Genomic DNA, 20327 nt, shown 5'->3' on the forward strand with positions numbered 1-20327 from the left:
TGATTTAATAAAAAATCAGACCTCATGAATTGCCGGTACCAGTTTTTTATTAAATAATGAAATGTGTTTTGTGTCATTCTCTTACCTTTGCAAGGTTACCATTCAATTCTGTGAAACCTTTTATTAAAAGAAACAAAGTTATTCTAGAATATTAATTTTAAAACGAAACAAATTTCCCTTAAAGGCTGAAGGGTTAGGGGTGGCTCCCTAGGTTTATCCCTAAAGGCCGAAGGCAAATCCCCAACCCCTAACCCTTCTGACTTCCTAGCGAAGTTGAAATTCGAAGCCACCCACTTCCTCTTGAAACAATGGTGCTGGTTACGCATTAGCCATTGCTAAATGTTCCATCAACATGTCGAGGAGCAACGACCCAGAGAGGCCACGTAAGCCCAAATGAAGTACCGACAAAGGCCGCACTGTCGGTCTCCAAGGCTCCAAACATACGCACAAGCACAAACATGAGAGGCATCACAAGACAATGATATATATTTTCTTTTTTCCTGAGCCAAGACTACTAGAGTGAGATAAACCATTCATTCATCACATTTTCTATTTACACGAGTATAAGTTAATATAGTATAGAACTCTTTGGTCTGGCCGCTCTCAGGTTTGATCAGATTATACAAATAAGTTCTTGATGAAAATTGGATGAGATATTGATATTGTGAGATTACTCATATGAAACCCAACCGCCTAAATAAATTTTAGGCTAATCGGCCACTTATTCGGACAACTGAGTCCCATATGAACTTTCTCACAATAACCGTTTAAATTGCTAGTAATTTGAATAGCTAATTGTTGTAGATCTCAATATTCAAAAAAACAAAAAAAAAAAAAAAAGAAAGAAAGAAAGAAAGAGGATTTACTGATAGGCTTTGAATCCATAAATTGATGCCCCAATATGGTTAAACTATTCTATCTCCCCCCCCCCCCCCCCCAAAAAAAAAAAAAAAACTTTTATCATGAGCCTGCTGCAAGAAATATTCATCACTTGAACAGTTGATTGTGGACTTGTCTCTCAACATGTTTACAGATGAAGGATAGAAAAAAGAAGAAACCTTTTTCAAACCTGTATCTAAATGAGACATGCCTTCTAAATTCTATACAAAAACAGCCTCTAATGATTTTGCTCTGAACTACGTGCATTGAGTCGCTCACATACTTTGGTCCCATTTTGCGCCCACCAGCTCGATGCTTGTTCTTCTGAGAAATGTTTCCGGCTGTAGAAAAGTAAATTGAGTTCAGTAAACCGAGTAAATCCAATTACCAGTTCAGAAGAAGTAACTGAAAAGTGAAAACACTCGTGAACCTGCTGTGCTAAAGACGCTATGCTTATTGAGTTACACAGTATTTTCTAATGCTATCATACCAAACTTTAGTCTGCTTCCTCTAATTGATACCAGTTATCAGTGCTCATTATTTGCTGGGAAGGGGAGGTTTTATATGCATAATCATAAAGTGGCTGCTGCTTTTTGTTAAGTGTTAGAGAACATACAAGCCTTGCTTGGCAGTTTTCTTCTTCTTCTTCTTCTTCTATATATATATAAGCAATGAAAGAGGCCCTTTAGAACGAAGATATAGATATTGAATATTATAAGCTGCTTAATTGCAGTGTGATTAGTGCATTGGTTATTCTTCAACATTGTGGGTACGTAGTCCTCTATATTTAAGCCATATGATGTAGTAGCAGGAGCTTCATCCTAAACTCTTATTGTAAAAGTTTAGAACAAGATGTGGACTCACTTATCTAGACCATTTGATCTTATTATTTTCACTGATCCGAGCTGCCTTTAGACGAACTATAGCTTAAATCAAAGAGGAGATGGTACAAAATGTTCTATCAAGACCTAAAACTTTCCCAAGAAAAGAGAGGAGGTGCAGGGTTCTATCTGTGTGTAGATTGTTGAAGACCTAACAATACACCAGAAGTCCAAAAAAAAAAATATTTTTGCACCAGAGCATTACAGTTGAGTGGAAAAAAGTTCTGTTGATTAAAGATTTTAAATTGCACCAAACACTGAAAAATGAGGAAAATAATTTCTAAAAATTGTTTTACGTTGAAACAAACAAAGCCTTAGATACGAAAATTTCAGGAGTAGCATGTAGCACCAATTATACAATCAGAGACAGACAACTAGGATGGTTTAAGTACATTGATTGACTGGCAATTAATGATATGATTGAAGTTGGAGCCAGCACAAGAAAAATGGCAAGGCTAAAATATTTCGTTAGTTTGAAAAAAGAATATGCACATTATGGAGTCCGCTGAGAGAAGATATGCCTTAATTTTTGGTTAAGATCATAAATGTTCCTGCTAACATTCATAAACAAAGGATGGCAAATATAGATACCTGAAGCGAACACGTTTCAATTCAGTACCGCCGCCTGGCAAGGAGGACAAAGTTATGTACACACCTGGTTCATCATGCACTACCCACTCTCCTTGTCTAATTGGTGGCTTGGTTCCATTAGGTAAACTTTGGTTCGCTGAATTTCCAGTGGACTCGGTCTCTGAACTGGTTTTATCTGCTGTGCAGTTCTCATTGGAGAGCTGGGTTAGAATATTGGAGGCGTTTCCGGCAATAGAGCCACCATTAGATCTATGTCCTTCTGGCAGCCTTTCAGCCATTTCCTTCAACTGTCGAACAATTAAACCACCCGCAACATTAGACCATTAACTAGTTAAGAATGTAGTTGCATAAGAATCAAGATTCCCCAGAATTTCTAAGGTATTCTACCAAATAGATTTATTAAAATCTCAACCATTGTTTTCAAATTAAATGGTGGAGATTTTGCGATATCAGCATTTACCACTTCATTATTCACATGATCTGAAAACAATGGTTGAGATTTGCAAAAATCTATTTGGTAGAATACCTTAGAAATTCTAGAGGATACTAATCCGTTGCATAACTAAAGCAGCACCACCCCCCCACCCCCCGGCCAAAAAAAAAAGAAAGAAAAGAAAAAACACAAAAAAAGAAACAAGAATGAGAACAAGATAATAATGGGTAACAAATTTCAAAAGCATAATTAAAGAATATTGATAGGTAATCATATATTCCATGCTTCGCCAATTTATATTTCCAATCTGACAATTAGTGATTGTGAAGGTTCTTTGTCATCAGGTTAGGCTCTTTTGAACAATGGCAATTTTAATTTTGTCTCCCATCATCTTAGTGCTTAGTGTGAGAATTGTTCCCAATGTATCAGCTGACAGCTTGACTTGAATGGTACACCACTGGTCATACAGTCTCAACAAGATTAACACTGAAAGTATGACTTAATCTTCAAAACTAAAAGGAGAACTATAATTGCAAAGCCCATGTAGCATTGACCCCATTGACATCAATGATATTTCAAGAACTATCTTTTAAATAACTACTGGATCTCAACCTCATTTGTATGTACATTTCAGGACATTTGTTATGACCTATTTTCCTAAGCATGATGCCATTAAGAGAACTCACTAAATGATCTTCTTTTTTTTTCATTGATCATTTTAGGATTTCATGTCACATCTGGTTTACAGACAAACTTCTACTAAATGCAGTCAAGAATAAATGTCATACATGTGACAATATGTGCTTAAATAGTGGCAGACGACGTACAACATATGGCACAGGGAATGGCGAAGAGTGAAGCCTGAACAGGGGATTGGATGGAAGATCCTCCCCGTCTAAGGCATGCAAATTTATCGAGGTTCCTCTTCACATTGATGTATCTCCTAATCTCTCATTAAAAAACCAACCAAACCAACGTAATCATCTCCTATATGCATGCCCACAAAAGAATATATTCTACCTCAAGTCAAAAAAAAAAAAAAAAAAAGAGACTAAATTAACAATTTAACAATCTGTTCTACATATTGCTTCTAAACATCACGAATTATTTATTTAAACCTTCCAAGAGGAAAAATAGAAAGATGTAATTCAAACAATTTTTCTACTTGAGTAATCCTACTAACATGTCATTCATTGTTGTAGTTATCACATGGTGGGCTAGAGTTGCACAAACTCAAGATATTCCACATATAAGGCACTAGCGTAATTTAACTTATTCCCATCATATTAAAGGAACATAGTCATTCATACCATGCAGTGGTGAAGCCAGGATTTTGGTTTAAGGTCAGTTTTTTAAAAAAAAAAAAAAATGAAGAAAATAACCTCTTTTTTTTTTTTAAAAAAAAAAAATTGATTAAAAAAAATTTAAAAATATAACTAACGAAATGAATAAACAATTCAACAAAATCATTTTTGTTCTCCATAATTTCAAGTAAGTACAATTATATATGTCATACAATTAAAACATGCAACAAAAACTATATATATATATATATATATTCATCAATAATTAATTTAAAAGATCAATCTAAATATGAAAGTTTAATCAATGTAAAAGTTTGATTACATACCTCTTAGGTTGTAAAAAAGAAAAAGCTAAGCAATTGATTTGAATTGTTGAAGGCTTGGAATAAAAATAAATACTGTAGAGAAATGTTACACTTTTTTTTCATTGAGGTATATATTTAAAACCTTTATCTGAGTGCTATTTGGTTATTTGCGATTTGTCAAATGATAAATGCTACACTTTTCAATTTTTTTTTTCAAAAGTTAGTTTTCAAGTGATATGTCACCGTCTCATTGGATGATGACACATCATTTGGGAACTAAATTTTAGTAAGAAAAAATTGAAAAGTGTAACATTTTTCATTTGACAAATCGCAAATAACCAAATAGCACTCAGATAAAGGTTTTAAATATATACCTCAATGAGAAAAAAGAAATATATATAGATATATATATATATATATATACACACACACCTCAATGGCTCAATTTGACAAAAGAGAGTCAGAAAATCAAGTCGGTGTGGTTGCTACTAGCAAAGTGAGTCAGAAAAAACATAAGAAAAAGTTGTTGGCCTTTGAGCCCACCCTTTTAAACAAATACCAAAGTCTTGTGGAAAAAAAAAAAGAAAAAAGCAAACTGTTCGCCTTTGACCCCACCCTTTTAAACAAATACCAAAGTCTTGCGGAAACAAAAAAAAAAAAAGCAAACAAACACCAACTCCAAACTGTGTCACGTGTGTTAAGTTTAAATAAAAGTAGAGATATAAGTTAAATGATGTGTTTCGCAACCATAGTTAAGCATTTGAAATTTTTTTTAAAAAAAACAGAGCCAAACGATGCATTTCTTAAAAATTAAAACATCATCTTCAACCTTCAGCCTTCTTCTACCTTCTGACCGACCTAATTAAGTAACAGAAAAAGAAAAAATGGCATGAGTTGTGAATCACGTTCCTCTTGAAACATATTTGCCCCTTGATAAATGTTTGAGGGTGGGTAACTAGGACGTCCGAAAGAATTCTATAGGGGCGGAAGGATAATTTTTGGGATGTGAGGGGGAGCATTTGACCCCTCTTGACCCACCCTCCCTCCGCCCCTGATACCATGCACCACAACTTTGTTTCATGTTGGTGACAACCCAGATTGCTTCAATTAACTTATTAAGGAACCGAATACATTCATAATATGATATCTATGCTGTGAAGGTGAATTATCCATAGGCTGCCTCACCGAGCCATTGCCCTCTTAGAGCTTCTCTGCTCCTAAATTAAATGTTCGAAAACCATACCTCCTATAATTTGAATCTTTGAATTTAGATCATTACAGAAAATCAAGGACAGTTCTTTCAAACCCAAAAACCGAGTGAGCGTCTTTTGATGCTATTTGATGCACAATAGTCTCTATATGTCGATTATGAAACTTAAACTTATCAGTAATACTGAAAAAGCAATAAACACAGAAGCTTGAACAGAGAAATATCTCACCTGAGCAGTAAGAGACTTGATAACTTCCTTTGCAGATTTGCATTTTTCAGCTTCATCTACTGCAACGGCAGTGACTTCCTTCAACTGATTTGATGTTCTTCCAAGTTCAGCTTCAAGATGTTGGGATTTCCTAGTAAGGTCTTCCACCTATAAAGTATTTTCATTAATTTCTACTTAGTATGTTCTCGTCACTTCAAGGAATATAAAGTAAAAAAAGTAGATAAATTGACCAACTAAATGACTATTCATTAGTTTGACGCAATAAAATTGTTGGAAAACAAATGATTAGGGGCCCTGTATGATAAATACAGATAGAACTCAAATATTTCTCAAAATAACGTAAAAAAGAAAAGAAAGATGCAAATATTATTGCAACATTTATAATGTTGACGAGAACATATTGATCTGCCCTATATTCAAGGCTTAGTTCCAATCTTTCCACCAAAATATGCAAAAACATATAAAAATCTGACTATATTCATCCAATTATTGCCACCTTATTTCTTTTCTTGGTTCAGCTGCAGCATGCAGTTATCAAGCTCCAAACTCCAGCATATCTAGGTACTTAATTACATAATCTTTGCTTTCTCTGTGACCTATATACATTCTTATCCCCTGATCTCTCTCTCTCTGATAAGGAACTGACTGGTTTGACCATCCATTTTTATTTTCAAACTGGCAATAAAGGTTATATTTTATGGCCCCTACCTCTTAAAATTTCATTTGTGGTTTGTCAAGTTAACCTTAAACAATCTCTCAGCCCCTCATTATGCTACAATGCAGACATTATTTTTACTCATACAGCATAGCTTTTAATTCCATGCGTGATTAGATGTTGACATAATTAAGTTGCTTTAACTCATGCATACCCATACACATCTTTTTGGGTTGAATAACTTCATTATAGAAAAATTTATTCAGGAAGCTTTATCTAGGGTGTGTTTATTAACCGCTGAAATTTGGTTAATGCAACAACAGATATTTCCATGTTTCATTACAAATTTATAATTTTGAAAAATATTTCTCTTCATGGTAATTAGAGTGCCATTCAGATCACTACTATTTTGTAGTTCCTGAAGAAAACAAACATAAATTGGTTAATTTTAGTGATAGTTACATCACTGATTTGTTAGGGAGATCCAATACTCCCCACACCCCTTGGAACTTCAACTTGACTTCACTAAGTTTCACAAGCTTCATCTTCATCCATTGTGTGTGTGCTTGTACGTCATTAGTACTGTAAATGGTCCTATCCATTTGTGACTTTAAATTTTCTGACAAATCCCATTATGTTTTTGGGTCTTTGTCCTCAGAAATATACACGCTGCATTATCTAAACTTCCGTTAAAAGGCGTGAGCTCATATAACATGAGATGGCAAGTTTTACAACTATAATACCAAAAATTACACATACCATCAAAACATAGATTTTCATATATACAAAGACTGCTACCAATTCACACTAATTGTACCCAATGATTTCCAAAAAAATAAAACAACTTAAGAGCCCTAAAGTTAAAAATCAGGTATCACCAACCCATCAAAGTTAAAAATATCCTATACCGTCAAAAGGTCTACGCATGCATGTGACTGGAAAAATAAGTCATAGTCACAAAAGCATTTTCAATTGGCTCACCTGGGCCCTTAAATTTACGATTTCTTGACTTAAACTTTCATTTTTATTCTTTGTATAATCCAGAATTTCTTCAGAAACCCGGGCTGGGCTTGACTTTTCTGAAGCAGGAGAAGTTGACTGAGAAGCCATTCTGGAACCAGGAAGGGAAACTGATGAAACTTTCTTCGAAGTTCCAGCAAGAGAATCTGATGCTTTTGAAGAATAAATGCCCCCAAACTGAAAATTTCCATTCAGAGCAGTAAAGACACGGGAATCATGCAATTCCATTTTCATGTCAGGCTTTGAATGCCTGCTTTCAACCTGATTGACTGAACCAAAAGATGACAATCTTGAGAGTGTTGTCTGTAGTTTTGGACCTCGACTTTCTCTATCTGTCACCTCATTGGATTTATGTTGCATATTTCCATTTTTGGCTTTAGGAATTCGCGGAACAGAGCTAGAATCCATGGCCTTCTTTAGTCTTGTAAAACAATCATCACACACCCGATATGGCTTGTTCATATTTGGAGCTAAAGAAGCTTTCAAAGATTTCCTGCTACTGCATGCTTTGCAAAAGACTAGTCCACAATTGTAACAATTGTGACGTTTTCTTCTGAAACCAAAAGGATTATGACAACCAGAGCATGCAGAATGGTCAGCACTAGATACACATTTATGAAGACATATAACAGCTGTAAAGTTTGAACCGCACGCTACACTCTTTACTTGCTTGTCTTTTAAAAAATCGACAAGTGTAGGTGTATTTCTATGATCATAGTCTCCATGGCCTAATTGCCCATTTGAACCTTTTCCCCAAGTATAAACCTCAGTTTTGGAAGTCAGAACTGCAACATGATATGAACCACAGGCAATCTCATCTATAAAACTGTCAGCAATTTTACCATCTATGCGACTGGGAACTTTTCCATCAGCTACAGGACTGCCCAGCTGTCCATATGCAGTACTCCCCATTGTATATACTTGTCCTGAGGTTGTCAGAGCAACTGTGAGATTCTGACCACAGGCTACTTGACATATACTTTCATTAACTAATGCAGCTACACATTCAGGAACTAGTCTAGGTTCTTTATCACCATGTCCAAGTTGGCCTTTATCTCCATCCCCCCAGGTAAACAGCTTTCCAGATGAAGAGTAACCAGAAGATCCAGAAACAGATAATTCATTCATCACTTCAACGACAGCAGCAGTGTGCCAAACACCACAAGCAACTGTCATAGTTCGCTGTCCTTTCAAATTTTCCACTTCCCGGGGAATACTCGTGCTTCTATGATCTCCATGGCCTAGGGCACCAAAAGATCCATCCCCAAATGTAAACAACTGCCCAGCTGATGTCACAACAGCAGTATGCCAAGGTCCACAAGAGATATATGATACATGTACACCCTCCATGACACCACTTACCTTTTTAGGAATCCAATGACTAACTTCACTTCCATGCCCAAGCAGACCAAAGTTGTGAGTACCATCACCCCATGTATAAAGATCTCCCGAAAGTGTAACAGCACAAGTGTGAAACTCCCCACATGCTACAAATTCAATGTTCATGCCACTAAGAGTGTCGATGAGCTTTGGGTGGTAAACATCAGCTTCTACACCATGCCCAAGCCTGCCTCCTGACTCCTCTCCCCAACTAAATATCTCCCCTTGTTTTGTGACTAGCACAGCATGTCTGCCCCCACAAGCAATATTATGAACATCTAGAACCACTTTTGATACCAATGCCTTCGGGAGAAGGGCATCCATCTTGGAACCATATGAGCTCCCAACTCTATGCACGCCACCGCCCAACATTCCATCACCAATACCTTCTCCCCAAATGAAGACATCACCCAAGGCTTCAAAATCATCATGACCAGATCCATGGCTTGATGAGCTCACGGCACTAGATAAACTAACTCGAAATGCCTCTGCTAAAGTTTGACCATTTGAGTTGTCTACTGATGCAGATGATAATGCGGAAGTGGCAACTGATTCATCTTGACGGGAACTCTTAGCAGCTGCAGTATATGATATTATGTCACTGAATGCCTTTCCCAGTCTAGTCTGTGGAATATTCTCTAAAGGAACCCCTTCAGTATCTCCTGGATCCTGTTGTAATTTAAAAAATATAATGATCCAATGAAAAAACAAACTGTAAATGCTTAATAGTTTATTGGAACTTTATAAAACTAAAGACCAAAAGAATAGAAAGGTCACTGCTACGGACAAATGGTGCAATAGATGGAGAACTTCTTCGTGTACGAGAATGTGTACTATCTGATGCTACACTGTCACCTCTTGATTCACTCCTCCACTTGGGGTAATTGCCTCGAGCAATCAATGCCTTGAGACCAACAAACCAAACTTCAGCTTCGTCCTTATCTTTACATATCTGTCCATTGATTGGTAATGATGTCAAACAAAGAATATTACATATAGTTTATCAACTGATACCCTAGCTTGTTTTTCACAAATTAATAAATGAACTTTGAGCAAGTATGTTCATTACAAAACAAAAGCACTGAAAAAAAAAAGTGATTTCCATGTTGCATTGCCATTGATCAGCTAGACGAGCTCCTAGAAAAGACAAGAATAGACCATAGAAATAAACTCACCAAATCCAAGGACCTATCATTATATATAAGTGAAAACGATTGATATTCCTTTTCAGGCTGCGGATACCGCTGAAAAATTGCCTGAAAGATAAATCCACCATTATATTTATATAAATTTAGAGAATTAAGGGTAAGCAAATGGCAGAATAAATTGACTATTGTAAGCAAAGAAAAAGAAACAAAATGCCAAGATTTCTGACAATAAACAAGAGGATTCTACCTAAACCTATAGAATTTCAAAATTAAATATAAACTTCAACTAGAATGTACTTTTGAAACTCATGCATAGTTTATGTCAAGTCTTTATCAAAGATCTGATAAAAAGCACTTGAGCAATAGCTTGAGAGGCTATCCCCTCATCATTTTCTAGGAAAGAAAGGACAATAATACAAACTTACAGTGCGCTGTCCAGGAATAATCCTTGCAACATGACTTAGTTTAAGCTGTTTCTCTTGTTTGCCGGAGTACCATATCAATATAGACTCGTCCTGAAACAAAATCCCAATCATCTAAGTTGATACAGAGAAATGAAAGAATATTGTTTCTTCCGTTATCTATATTCATATAGGAAAATTAAGTATATTAAGGACCCAAAATTCATGTTTGAAATAATGTAGATCTACAGCCTCGCTGAGCTCAAACTATAAAACAGAGATAGGTCATACTTTGGGCATCTAGCAGCAAAAGTTCAAGTTTGCTTAGTCATGATGAAACTCTAAACTAGTAATTTGGATTATCAGAGTAAGGTCTTAGTTTGATTTTCCATTATATAGGATTGACCTCTTCACCTATAGTGCCAATAACCTATACTGAGAGACGTGGTCACACATTTTGCTAGGTCTCAGCAAAACTCAGTATTGGCTAACAACCAAGGATATAGTGCATTAATATATGAAATTCTTTTCTTTTCTTTTTTTATAAGTTTAATATACGAAAATTCTTTTCAACTCCACAAATAAAATAGAAAGGATAGAACAGTGAAATGAGTACCACTTCCTCACTAAATTGGTTTTCTGGTATGGAACTGTTAAACATTGATTTCTTACACGACGTTTGGGCTGTATATCAGTCGATACATTCTGCTTTGCCCCAAGGGTTAGCATTATCAGGATTTTCATAACTTAAAATTTACTAAGGCCTTCTTGAGGTTGTAGGATGCCTGCTTGTTGGGTGGAAAACTTTCAAATGAAGGTGATTTTTGAAATTTCTTCAATGAGTTAGTGTGTAATTCAGAAAAGAGAACATCGAATGCAACTTACATTAGAAAGCCGGAATGGGCAGAACTTTGGCTTTCCTCTGCGTCCATACTTTAGTAGATATGCCCCCTTCTTAAGTGCTGTAATGGCCTGTAATATAAGACTTCAAATAAAACTAACTACAAGAGCATAATCCTATGACAATAAAAACAATGTATGAAGGGAGACAATACTGCATGATTGAACAACCTATTTAGACTGGAACATTTCTTATCATTTACTTCATTTTCCACAGCGCATCAACTTTAAAATGTATTCCATCACATGAATTGATAATAACAATTCAAATATTCGCAAAGGAAGGATGCAAAAAAGTTCTCACTAACCTACTGATTGATGTGCAATTAAAAAAAAATATATATATATATATATATCAAAATACAAAGACAGGTTACCATTGAATACATCAAATACGATGTTTCACGTTCTTTGCATTATAAATTGATATATCAAGACTGAGTTTAGAGGGGGGGGGGAAAAATAGAGAGTACGCATTTTTTAGGTGAACAAAACTAATTATATCAAACTATCTAATGCAAATGAATTACTCATACACTTATATTCCTTTTAAAGCATGGAACAATTTGTCAAGGCAACCTATCTTCATGAATCCGCATTGCACAAAAGCATAAGATGAAAGCCAATTAAAGCAAACTAGACCTGCTCGCTGTCCCTCTCGGTGACACCACCTCTCTGTAAATCAGCCATTCAAGTTGCAATGCCAGGTGCTGCCGAGCTACAGACCCAATGCCCATTTGAACAACAGCTCCAAATATTTCGAACACCATAAGCCGCTCTCCAACTTCGGCCCATGTACAAGCAACGTACTAACAAGGTACTCAAATACGTGCTAAGATTGTGAAAAAGAAAACAACAAGTCCCTCATCTACCCCATAACCAAAAATTGGCACCCAAAACCAGATATTCCAGCTCGTGAACTCTGCCTAAAGCTGTATAAATCCACAATAGCCACAGAACCAAACCACAATGCAGAGCCTCTACGATCAATCTGAGCTCTGAAACAGCTCAAACCACTGTCCAGGATACCAAAGAAACCCTAAACAAAATCACAAACACCTTCGAATTTTTTAAAATATTCGGTTTTCGCACATTTTCGACATCAACAACCTATTTAAATCCAGACGAGCGCGAATTAGAGCAAAGGCGATTGAGTTTACCTACATTGCGAAAAATTCCGATAAATTTGCCAAATGTTAACCATTTTCGAAGAATTTGGGTTCGCCGAATTCCAAAAAAAAAATTGGAGAGCCAAGCGCTTTGATTCGGAGAGATTGCGGTGTCGCTGAGGTCGTCAATGTCCGTGATTTTCAACGCGAATTCGCAGGACCTTGAGGGTTGCAAACCTGCGCCTCTCTCTCTCTCTCTCTCTCTCTGTTGTCTGATTTCGGAGAGATTGTCTGTTTCTCGCTCCCTAATTTTGTTTGTTGCCACGTCAGCAATTGAAATCTTTGGGATGGGGATGGTTGGTTTTGTCCTTAAGTGGAGTTGGGTGGCAAATAAGTTCAATTAATGGATTCGGAGTAGACCAAAGAGGAAAAAAAAAAAAAAAACTTATCTAAAAAAAAGGGCAAAAAAAAAAATAAGGTAATATTTTTGGCCTTGAAAAATCTTCCAACTTTTAGTTTCGTCCCTGTAAAAATGTTTTGTTGCAACTTAATAATTCAGATTGGTTAAAACAATCATTTCTTTTCTACCACAATATCACCTGAATGGTAATATGAAAAATATTAAATTTAAAAAGAATGATAATTTTTTTTTTAATTCTTTCAATTAAATTTATTAAACTGACATTTATTTTTAGAGCATGCATCTTTTAAAAATACATATAAAAATTATATACTTTAAAAACATAATTTTTTCTACCCAGATTTAGAAGAAAAAATTATCCTAAAAAAAACCTGTGCCATAAGTTTTTATCATGGAAAATTAGTGATTAATGTGACCAGTTTTATTAGTCTTATGATTCATTGATCCACCATCAACGATCAGGAAATTAAGTTTATTTGAGATCTACTACGTGTTTTAAGGTCAATGGTTATGAATTTAGCAATCAAATGGCTCCTATGATCCCTTCTAAAAGATAAAAGTCGCAAAATTTGAACCCGAAATGCTTCCAAGAACCAGACAGTAATTTTAATATTTTTCCGTGCATCTAATATATCATGTGAAGTCTTGAAATGTTTCTAAATTACATAATTCTCACATAAATTATTGCATTATATTAATTTTATTATAAATACACGTAAAAATTATATACTAAAAAATAAATGTCAATTTAATAAACTGAATTTCTTCTAATTCAATTTGAAAAAAAAAAAAAAAAAAAAAAAAAGTTGATTTTTTTTTTTTGTTTTTAAAAAAAATAAAAATAAAACAAGAGTTGAAACAAAAAATTTCTCATTCCTTTACTTGGCCAATGGGTAAGGTTGGTGGGACAAATATCGGGTGCCTACACGACTACTTTACTCCCTTATTAGGATTTAGACATGTGTCCCATGAATTTGGATCCTCTCAATTTCAAATGGAGATGATTCTCTCTATTTAATGTAAAAGTGAGGGTGTAGTTGTCTTTTCACATTCTATAAAAATGTGAAAAGCCAACTATACCCTCACTGTTACACTAAATTGAGATAATTCTCTAAATTTCAAATGGAGAGGATCCTTGTCCGTGTCCCACGTTTTACATCAGGTTGTAGTCAACCGACTTCTCTCACTAGTTGATTAAAATTAGTAATTGTTCCTCCTGAAATAGATGTCTAAAATGGCAGTTTTATCGGTGGTTTAGATTTAATTTTTTATGAGAGAAAAAAAAAATAAAGGAAAACTAAATTTAAACCATGGAGTTAAACTATCGCATGTATAGTAGTTGTGTACTATAATTTTTTTACGGCGTTTAAGTCAGGTCGAATGGGTGAGATATAGTATTACTCTTTATGAAAATGTATGCACATAGTGATTTTACTATAATGTTATTTATTTCGCATTGAAAGTGATGTGAGTTTTAATAAGAACTTATTTGATTTCCAAAAATATGACAATAATATAAGAATTGAAGAAATAAAAGCTTTTATTTTTAGAAATTAAAAGTATATTTTGAGACATCAAAAAAGGTAAAACATGTGAATTACGACAGGGAGGGAAATAAACAACGTGACCTTTGTTTTTTACAATTAAGACATTGAAAAACTCTTTCACATAGAATACTTTCTTCTCAATTCTCAAATGCTACAACATCCATTACATGTACGTATTTATGATATATGAGAGACATGATACAAATATAATAGATTTATAAGAGACGTAAAAGGATCATTTCTCTTATGGTAATATATCTACTTTATATATGCCCCTCTTTTGCTCATGAATCACTTCATCTCTTTCATCGGCCTTTGAACCATCATGCTTATTCCCGTCCATCACAGGTGCGTGTAGGCTACACGTGCTGCTGCTCTTTTTAGTTTCTCGAATGAGATTCTCCGCTTATTTCTATATCCTCTTCTTTTTTGTTTCTATAAAGTCGGTGTCTCATTTTGCTCAGAGACGTGCTATTTAGTATACTTAAGTCATTCTTTTATCCTCTCATTTTGTAAATTAAATCATTGAGTGATTTAATTTACAAAATGGGAGGATAAGAGAATAAAAAAAAAATATATATCTTTTGCATAAAGAGACTATTAAATTCAAATTCGATATCGTTTAAGCATTAACCGCAATGTACTTTTCTTACTGAACATCGTACCCCCTCATTCTAGGTAGAAATGAATTCGACTTGAATAACAACTTATTCGCATCAAACCACCGGTTTAATTTGAAGGAATTGAACCCACTAATCACAACTGTTAAGGTAGCTCTTAAGCTGCACTAATCATAAAAAATTTAGTGGGACTGTCATAAACATTGTATATCAAACATGTGGTTTAATGGCTCAATGGTAAGAATAAGTCTTAGAGTAATGATAGACGTCTCCCTCGTATCCCTCAAAATTAATATAACTTTTAAAATTATCATTGGATTAAAATTCAATCTATTACAAATTTAATAGTAATTTTAAAAGTCACATAAATTTTAAAGGACGTAAAAGAGACATGGATCTTACATTTAGCATTACTATAAGTATTATAGAATTTAAGGTGATGGTTTCAAAATCCCTTAATTACCTGCAGGATTGGTTGGAGGAGATAAGGCCTAATCGTTACACCAACTGTTATCTTATATCCAAATTTTAACTAACAACTTCTAAATCTTAACTTTCAGTTATCTATATTGAAATGTGGTATTTTTTCATAAGTGCCTCTTCAAAATCTATAAATAAAAAATCTATCCTACGAATTTTGTATATTGGAGGTGAATTGCTTGTAACCTAACAAAAAAGTCTTTCGAGTGAGGGCAATTATCACCTTAAAGATAATGTTCACGCATACCTCAAAGTCGCATCCCTTTTTTTATTATTATTATTATTGTTTCTGATCAATTTCCTCAACTGGGACTATGCTTATATATCACTTTAACAATATCAATCAAATACATGCACACAAACATACATTATTCTTTGTGTTCAAGAGATTTACATTTTGTTAAGTTCTTTCAATAAGACTATAATATAACATATTAAGACACCACTCAACCCGAAATCTAAAACTAATGGGTTAATTTGGACCCAATTGTGTTATATTAACCACCCACCCTTATAACGAATTTTCTAATGTTGGGATTTTTTTTTTTTTTTCCACTCACATGTATATACTAAACAATTTTCCTCTCTTATGATTCCATCACCACATCAACTACACCTCCTCTCGAATTGAATTTCTTTTACCAAGTGTTCATGCATCATCCAACTATGCATGCAAGTCATGCGCTTCTTTAGTCCACTCTACCATAGATAATAATAGATCAAGAACCCTATAGAAATCCGCCATACAAATATTGTGTTCAATACTCGACCCGCCAAACAATTAGCTTTGATACCACTTTTGAAGAGGTAACATAACATATAACATAACATATTATGACATGCCTCAACTCAAAAGCTTACGCTACATAAAATGACATCTCTTGATGGCTATCACATTCGATGCTACTAAGATATTTAGCATCTTTAAACAGCAACAGACCGGAATTAGCTAGGAAAGAAGGGTGGCATATATATAATCATCATATGGAGACCACACATTTTTCAGTATATATAATCATCATCGAAGATCATGTAATTGCTGCTCCTTCTGGCTCTAACTTCTCTATCAGCCTGTAAATGGGAAACGCAAATATATATGGTCCAAATGTATCACAAACAGAAGAGCATCAGGAACAACATTATTGATTATAAATAAGTCAAACAATTCAGATCCTCGAACATTGTGATATTTTATAACAGGGTATCCAGTTTTCTTAGCAATTAATAATCGTAACATGATAACATCCTAGTTTAAAAAAAAACCAAATCTCAGCAAAGAAAACATCATGGTTAATTGTTAGTCATATATATATATATACCTGCTTGCTTATAAGCTTTTCAAATGCTTCCGTTCCGTGCTCTTCAATGTATTTCTCGGCAGCTGTTAGAACGTCATCTGGCTTACTGAAGATGTTCTTCTTTCGTGGGATATACCAGATTTGAGGAGCTTGTGGATTCATGTAGAATGGCCTGATGAAGTTCCGATACACATGTGCTGCCCCATTGAAGTGCGGTAGGACCAACCAGCATGTCACAATAAGCTTAGCATAAGGCCAAATGGGGAGCCTGAAGTTGAAAATATGCAGTTTTTTTTTCAACTTTCCAAGTGTTATTTATCACAATTAAGGATAAATTAAGAAACAATCTTGAGCAGTTGAAGCATTTAAAGTCGTTTTGTTTTTCACATATCCCAATGAGTAATGCCAAAAGTCTCTCTTGTGTCATTTCAATAATGATAGGGTTTTAAAATCATAATTAGACTTGTGATTGATCCCTATTGAATTTTGATCAAATAGTAATTTTAAAAGTCATTTCATTTTTTTGGGGCACAAGAGAAACTTCTAGAATTGCACATATCCCGATCCCCAACAATTTTCTGTCCAACAATCCAGATAGCAAATACGGTATCGGGATCCACTACAATTTTAAAGCAATTGTAGATTCTCAAATTATGTGAATTCATGTCGTTCCTTACATCGAACAGCTTGAAAAATACTAGCTATTAAAAATGTGGCATGTTACCGAGTCAGCAAAAAAAAAATTACAGAAGGCTTGTCTTTTACTTTTGAAGAGATATTTATTCTTTAATAAAACAAAAGACAATTTTTTGCACAAAGTTTTTTTACGACATAAAACACAATAACTTGATGAAAATATATTCAATTATCATTGGTAACATGTTAGTTACATTTTTAATAAATAGCATTTTCGATGTAAGAAACGGTCTTAATTTATATAATTTGAGAATGAAATTATAGGAATCCTTATCCGCAAAATATGAGAGAGTTCCTAAAAGGTCCACCACCCCAATAATATTATAATTACTAGTATCACATTATTAATCCCGTTACTCTTCCATTACATACCTCCTCGTGTTTTTTTTTTTTTTTAAAAAAAATAATAATAAAATAAATTCTTTTTTCTTTTTCTTTTTTTCCTATGGATTTTGGACTTATCTTCCAACTGAAACTCTGTCCCATTATGTACTGATCTAAGCAAACGGGATGATCTAACACAATATATATAATCAGAACTGCTAGAAATTAAGTAATTAACTAGCTTACAATTCAAGGACTTTGGCGAAGGTGAGCTCAAAGATTGTGAGCATGGAATACAGAACCCAATATGTAAGCCATTGCTGATCGTCGGTAGGAGACTTGGTCTCTATAGCCTTAATTGAAGCATACCTATAAGAACAACACGACTAGATAAATCTTTAGAGAAAATATATAGTACGATGAAAAAAGCAAAAAGGAAAAAAAATCATGCTTACAGTGGATAAACGAGCGTGACTAGAGGCCTGCCACAGAAAAAGAAAAGAAAGTCAGGAAAAAAAAAAAAAAACCACAATGCGCTCACGTGTGTACAAAATCTTATTAATTTATATATTGAGTTAAAGAAATGGAAGACAATCGAGAATGGAGGATTGGACGAGAGATATACAGTGCAAGAACATCAAAGTTCTTAGCCACCACTTGGAGAAAATTCCCGGAACCCATTTCCTTGCTGTTTGCTGTTACTGATCTTTCTCTCTCGACCAGATCTTTAGGTTTAGAGGGCTAGCTGGGAGACTGAATACAGTGACACGCGCTTTAAAAAGGTACTCCAGAAAGGAATCGGTAAAGGGCTCTGATGGGAGCTGATTTTCCGAAAGAATCCAATGATGCACGAGGAACGAGGCACCGAATTTTGAAATTCATCCAGTGTAGTGTTAGCAGGCCTCCGCACCGGCTCTACCAATAGATTATCGCCACGTCATTATCTCATACAGAATTTTTTTTTTTTTTTTTCTGCCAAAATATTTTTTGTTATGGTCTGAAAAAAGTGTGTACCGAAAAAGTATTTGCTCTTTTAAATGTCTGTGGTATATTTATATATTTTCACAAATATCCTGTTAACAAATCGACTGAAATGATATATTTAAAAAATAGATAAAACGCATAGAACTGATTAGGAAAATTATAGAGAATCCCCATGAGCGAATTGATCGATATTAGTCTAAAACTCAATGTACGTAGTAATAACTTGATATTAGAAGCCATAAAAATCTTAATTGAAATTAGAGAACAAGACGCGTACAATTAATGGTTTAAACACGCATATGAAATTTAGGCGAAAAGTAAAACAGAGAGCAAATTAAAGCGGATTTTCCCCTTAGATTGCATATTCATGAAATTGGGAGCTCTATGAAGATAAAACTAAAAATTATGGTAAACAACACAAGAATTAAATTTAAATTGAAACATAAATTAAAACTACGAATAAAAGTTATTAAAAAAAAATACATATAGAAGCAAATGAGAGAGAGAGAGAGAGAGAGAGATGGGAGATCGAGTTCGGGCGCGTACGTTCTACAACTAATTTGTTCATCATTGCAAGACGCCGCGTGAGAGAAATTAAGCAAATCCTATTCTCCCCCGCGCTTTTGTTAATTTAGCATACATGCAGGCGGAGCATAGATGATAAATTTTTTTTTTTTTTTAAAAAAAAAAAGAAGAAGAAGAAAGCCCATACAAGCGGAGCAAGAAAAATTCTTCTGATCATCCCAAAATAGAAACTGACTTATTGGTGGTGGGCATAGGTGATGAAATTTGAATTTATGATCTGTCCATTCTTTACGTGATCTTTAACAACTAACCTTTCAACCTTTCAATGCATATTCTCTTACGATGCTTGTGTTGTACATGTATTAAATTTAATTTTAACTATATGTATATAAGTTCTAAAGTATCATTTTCTTGTAAGCTGGTTTTCAAAGGTGAATTCTATCAAAAAGTTTGTATCATTTGTTATCAAAGTTAAAACATCATGTTACAAGGTTCGAGTAATGGAAGGGGCAACTTATGAATCAGATTAAAATACTGATAGGTAAGTAGAGCCGCCACAAGTAAAAAGATTACCTTTGGGTCAGTGTGGTGGTATATATGTTACGATTGTTGTGTCTCACTTGGTTAAGTTTAATCTTATATATATATATAAAAACTCTTGGGCACCATCTCTCATTGTAAGTCGGTTTTCAAGAATGAGTTTTACCCAAAAATTTATATCATATATTCCACTTTCTTAATTTTTCCATGTAGTGCTACTGAAAGGAAAATGGACATAAATTAAGAGGAAGGATATATATCTATTTTGATCAAAAGGAGAATTAATTGCAGTACTGAAACCGGAAATAGTATGCAGTTCCAACATGGAATTAATTTAAATGTATAATATCCCAACAATAAATTAATGATTAATCCCCTTTCCATCTTTATTAATTAATAGAGCATGATCTAGGTATGGACGTTCATCAAATTAGAAAATTTCTCTGA

The 20327-nt window shown here is 34.3% G+C and overlaps 2 protein-coding genes across 3 annotated transcripts; both read right to left on the reverse strand.

Moving 5' to 3' along the window:
* Nucleotides 1–947: 947 nt before the first annotated feature.
* LOC133868405 (PH, RCC1 and FYVE domains-containing protein 1-like) lies at nucleotides 948–12773 on the reverse strand. Of its 2 annotated transcripts, XM_062305303.1 has the most exons (10): nucleotides 12497–12773; nucleotides 11979–12375; nucleotides 11322–11408; nucleotides 10461–10550; nucleotides 10063–10143; nucleotides 9675–9839; nucleotides 7469–9556; nucleotides 5833–5979; nucleotides 2352–2638; nucleotides 948–1220 (listed from the first exon to the last, which is right to left on the reverse strand). In XM_062305303.1, the coding sequence occupies exons 2-10, from the start codon at nucleotides 12024–12026 to the stop codon at nucleotides 1118–1120; spliced, it is 3096 nt and encodes a 1031-aa protein (XP_062161287.1). In that variant the 5' UTR covers nucleotides 12027–12375; nucleotides 12497–12773; the 3' UTR covers nucleotides 948–1117. The 2 variants fall into 2 exon arrangements, with proteins under 2 accessions (XP_062161287.1, XP_062161280.1); XM_062305296.1 differs by having other exon boundaries at nucleotides 11979–12773.
* Nucleotides 12774–16198: 3425 nt separating this feature from the next.
* On the reverse strand, nucleotides 16199–18661 carry LOC133858426 (HVA22-like protein c). The gene is made up of 5 exons (XM_062293896.1): nucleotides 18457–18661; nucleotides 18287–18313; nucleotides 18078–18200; nucleotides 16833–17079; nucleotides 16199–16584 (listed from the first exon to the last, which is right to left on the reverse strand). The coding sequence occupies exons 1-5, from the start codon at nucleotides 18510–18512 to the stop codon at nucleotides 16516–16518; spliced, it is 522 nt and encodes a 173-aa protein (XP_062149880.1). The 5' UTR covers nucleotides 18513–18661; the 3' UTR covers nucleotides 16199–16515.
* Nucleotides 18662–20327: the final 1666 nt, after the last annotated feature.

Source organism: Alnus glutinosa, chromosome 1 (genome assembly GCF_958979055.1).
Source record: "Alnus glutinosa chromosome 1, dhAlnGlut1.1, whole genome shotgun sequence".
Lineage (NCBI taxonomy): Eukaryota > Viridiplantae > Streptophyta > Magnoliopsida > Fagales > Betulaceae > Alnus > Alnus glutinosa.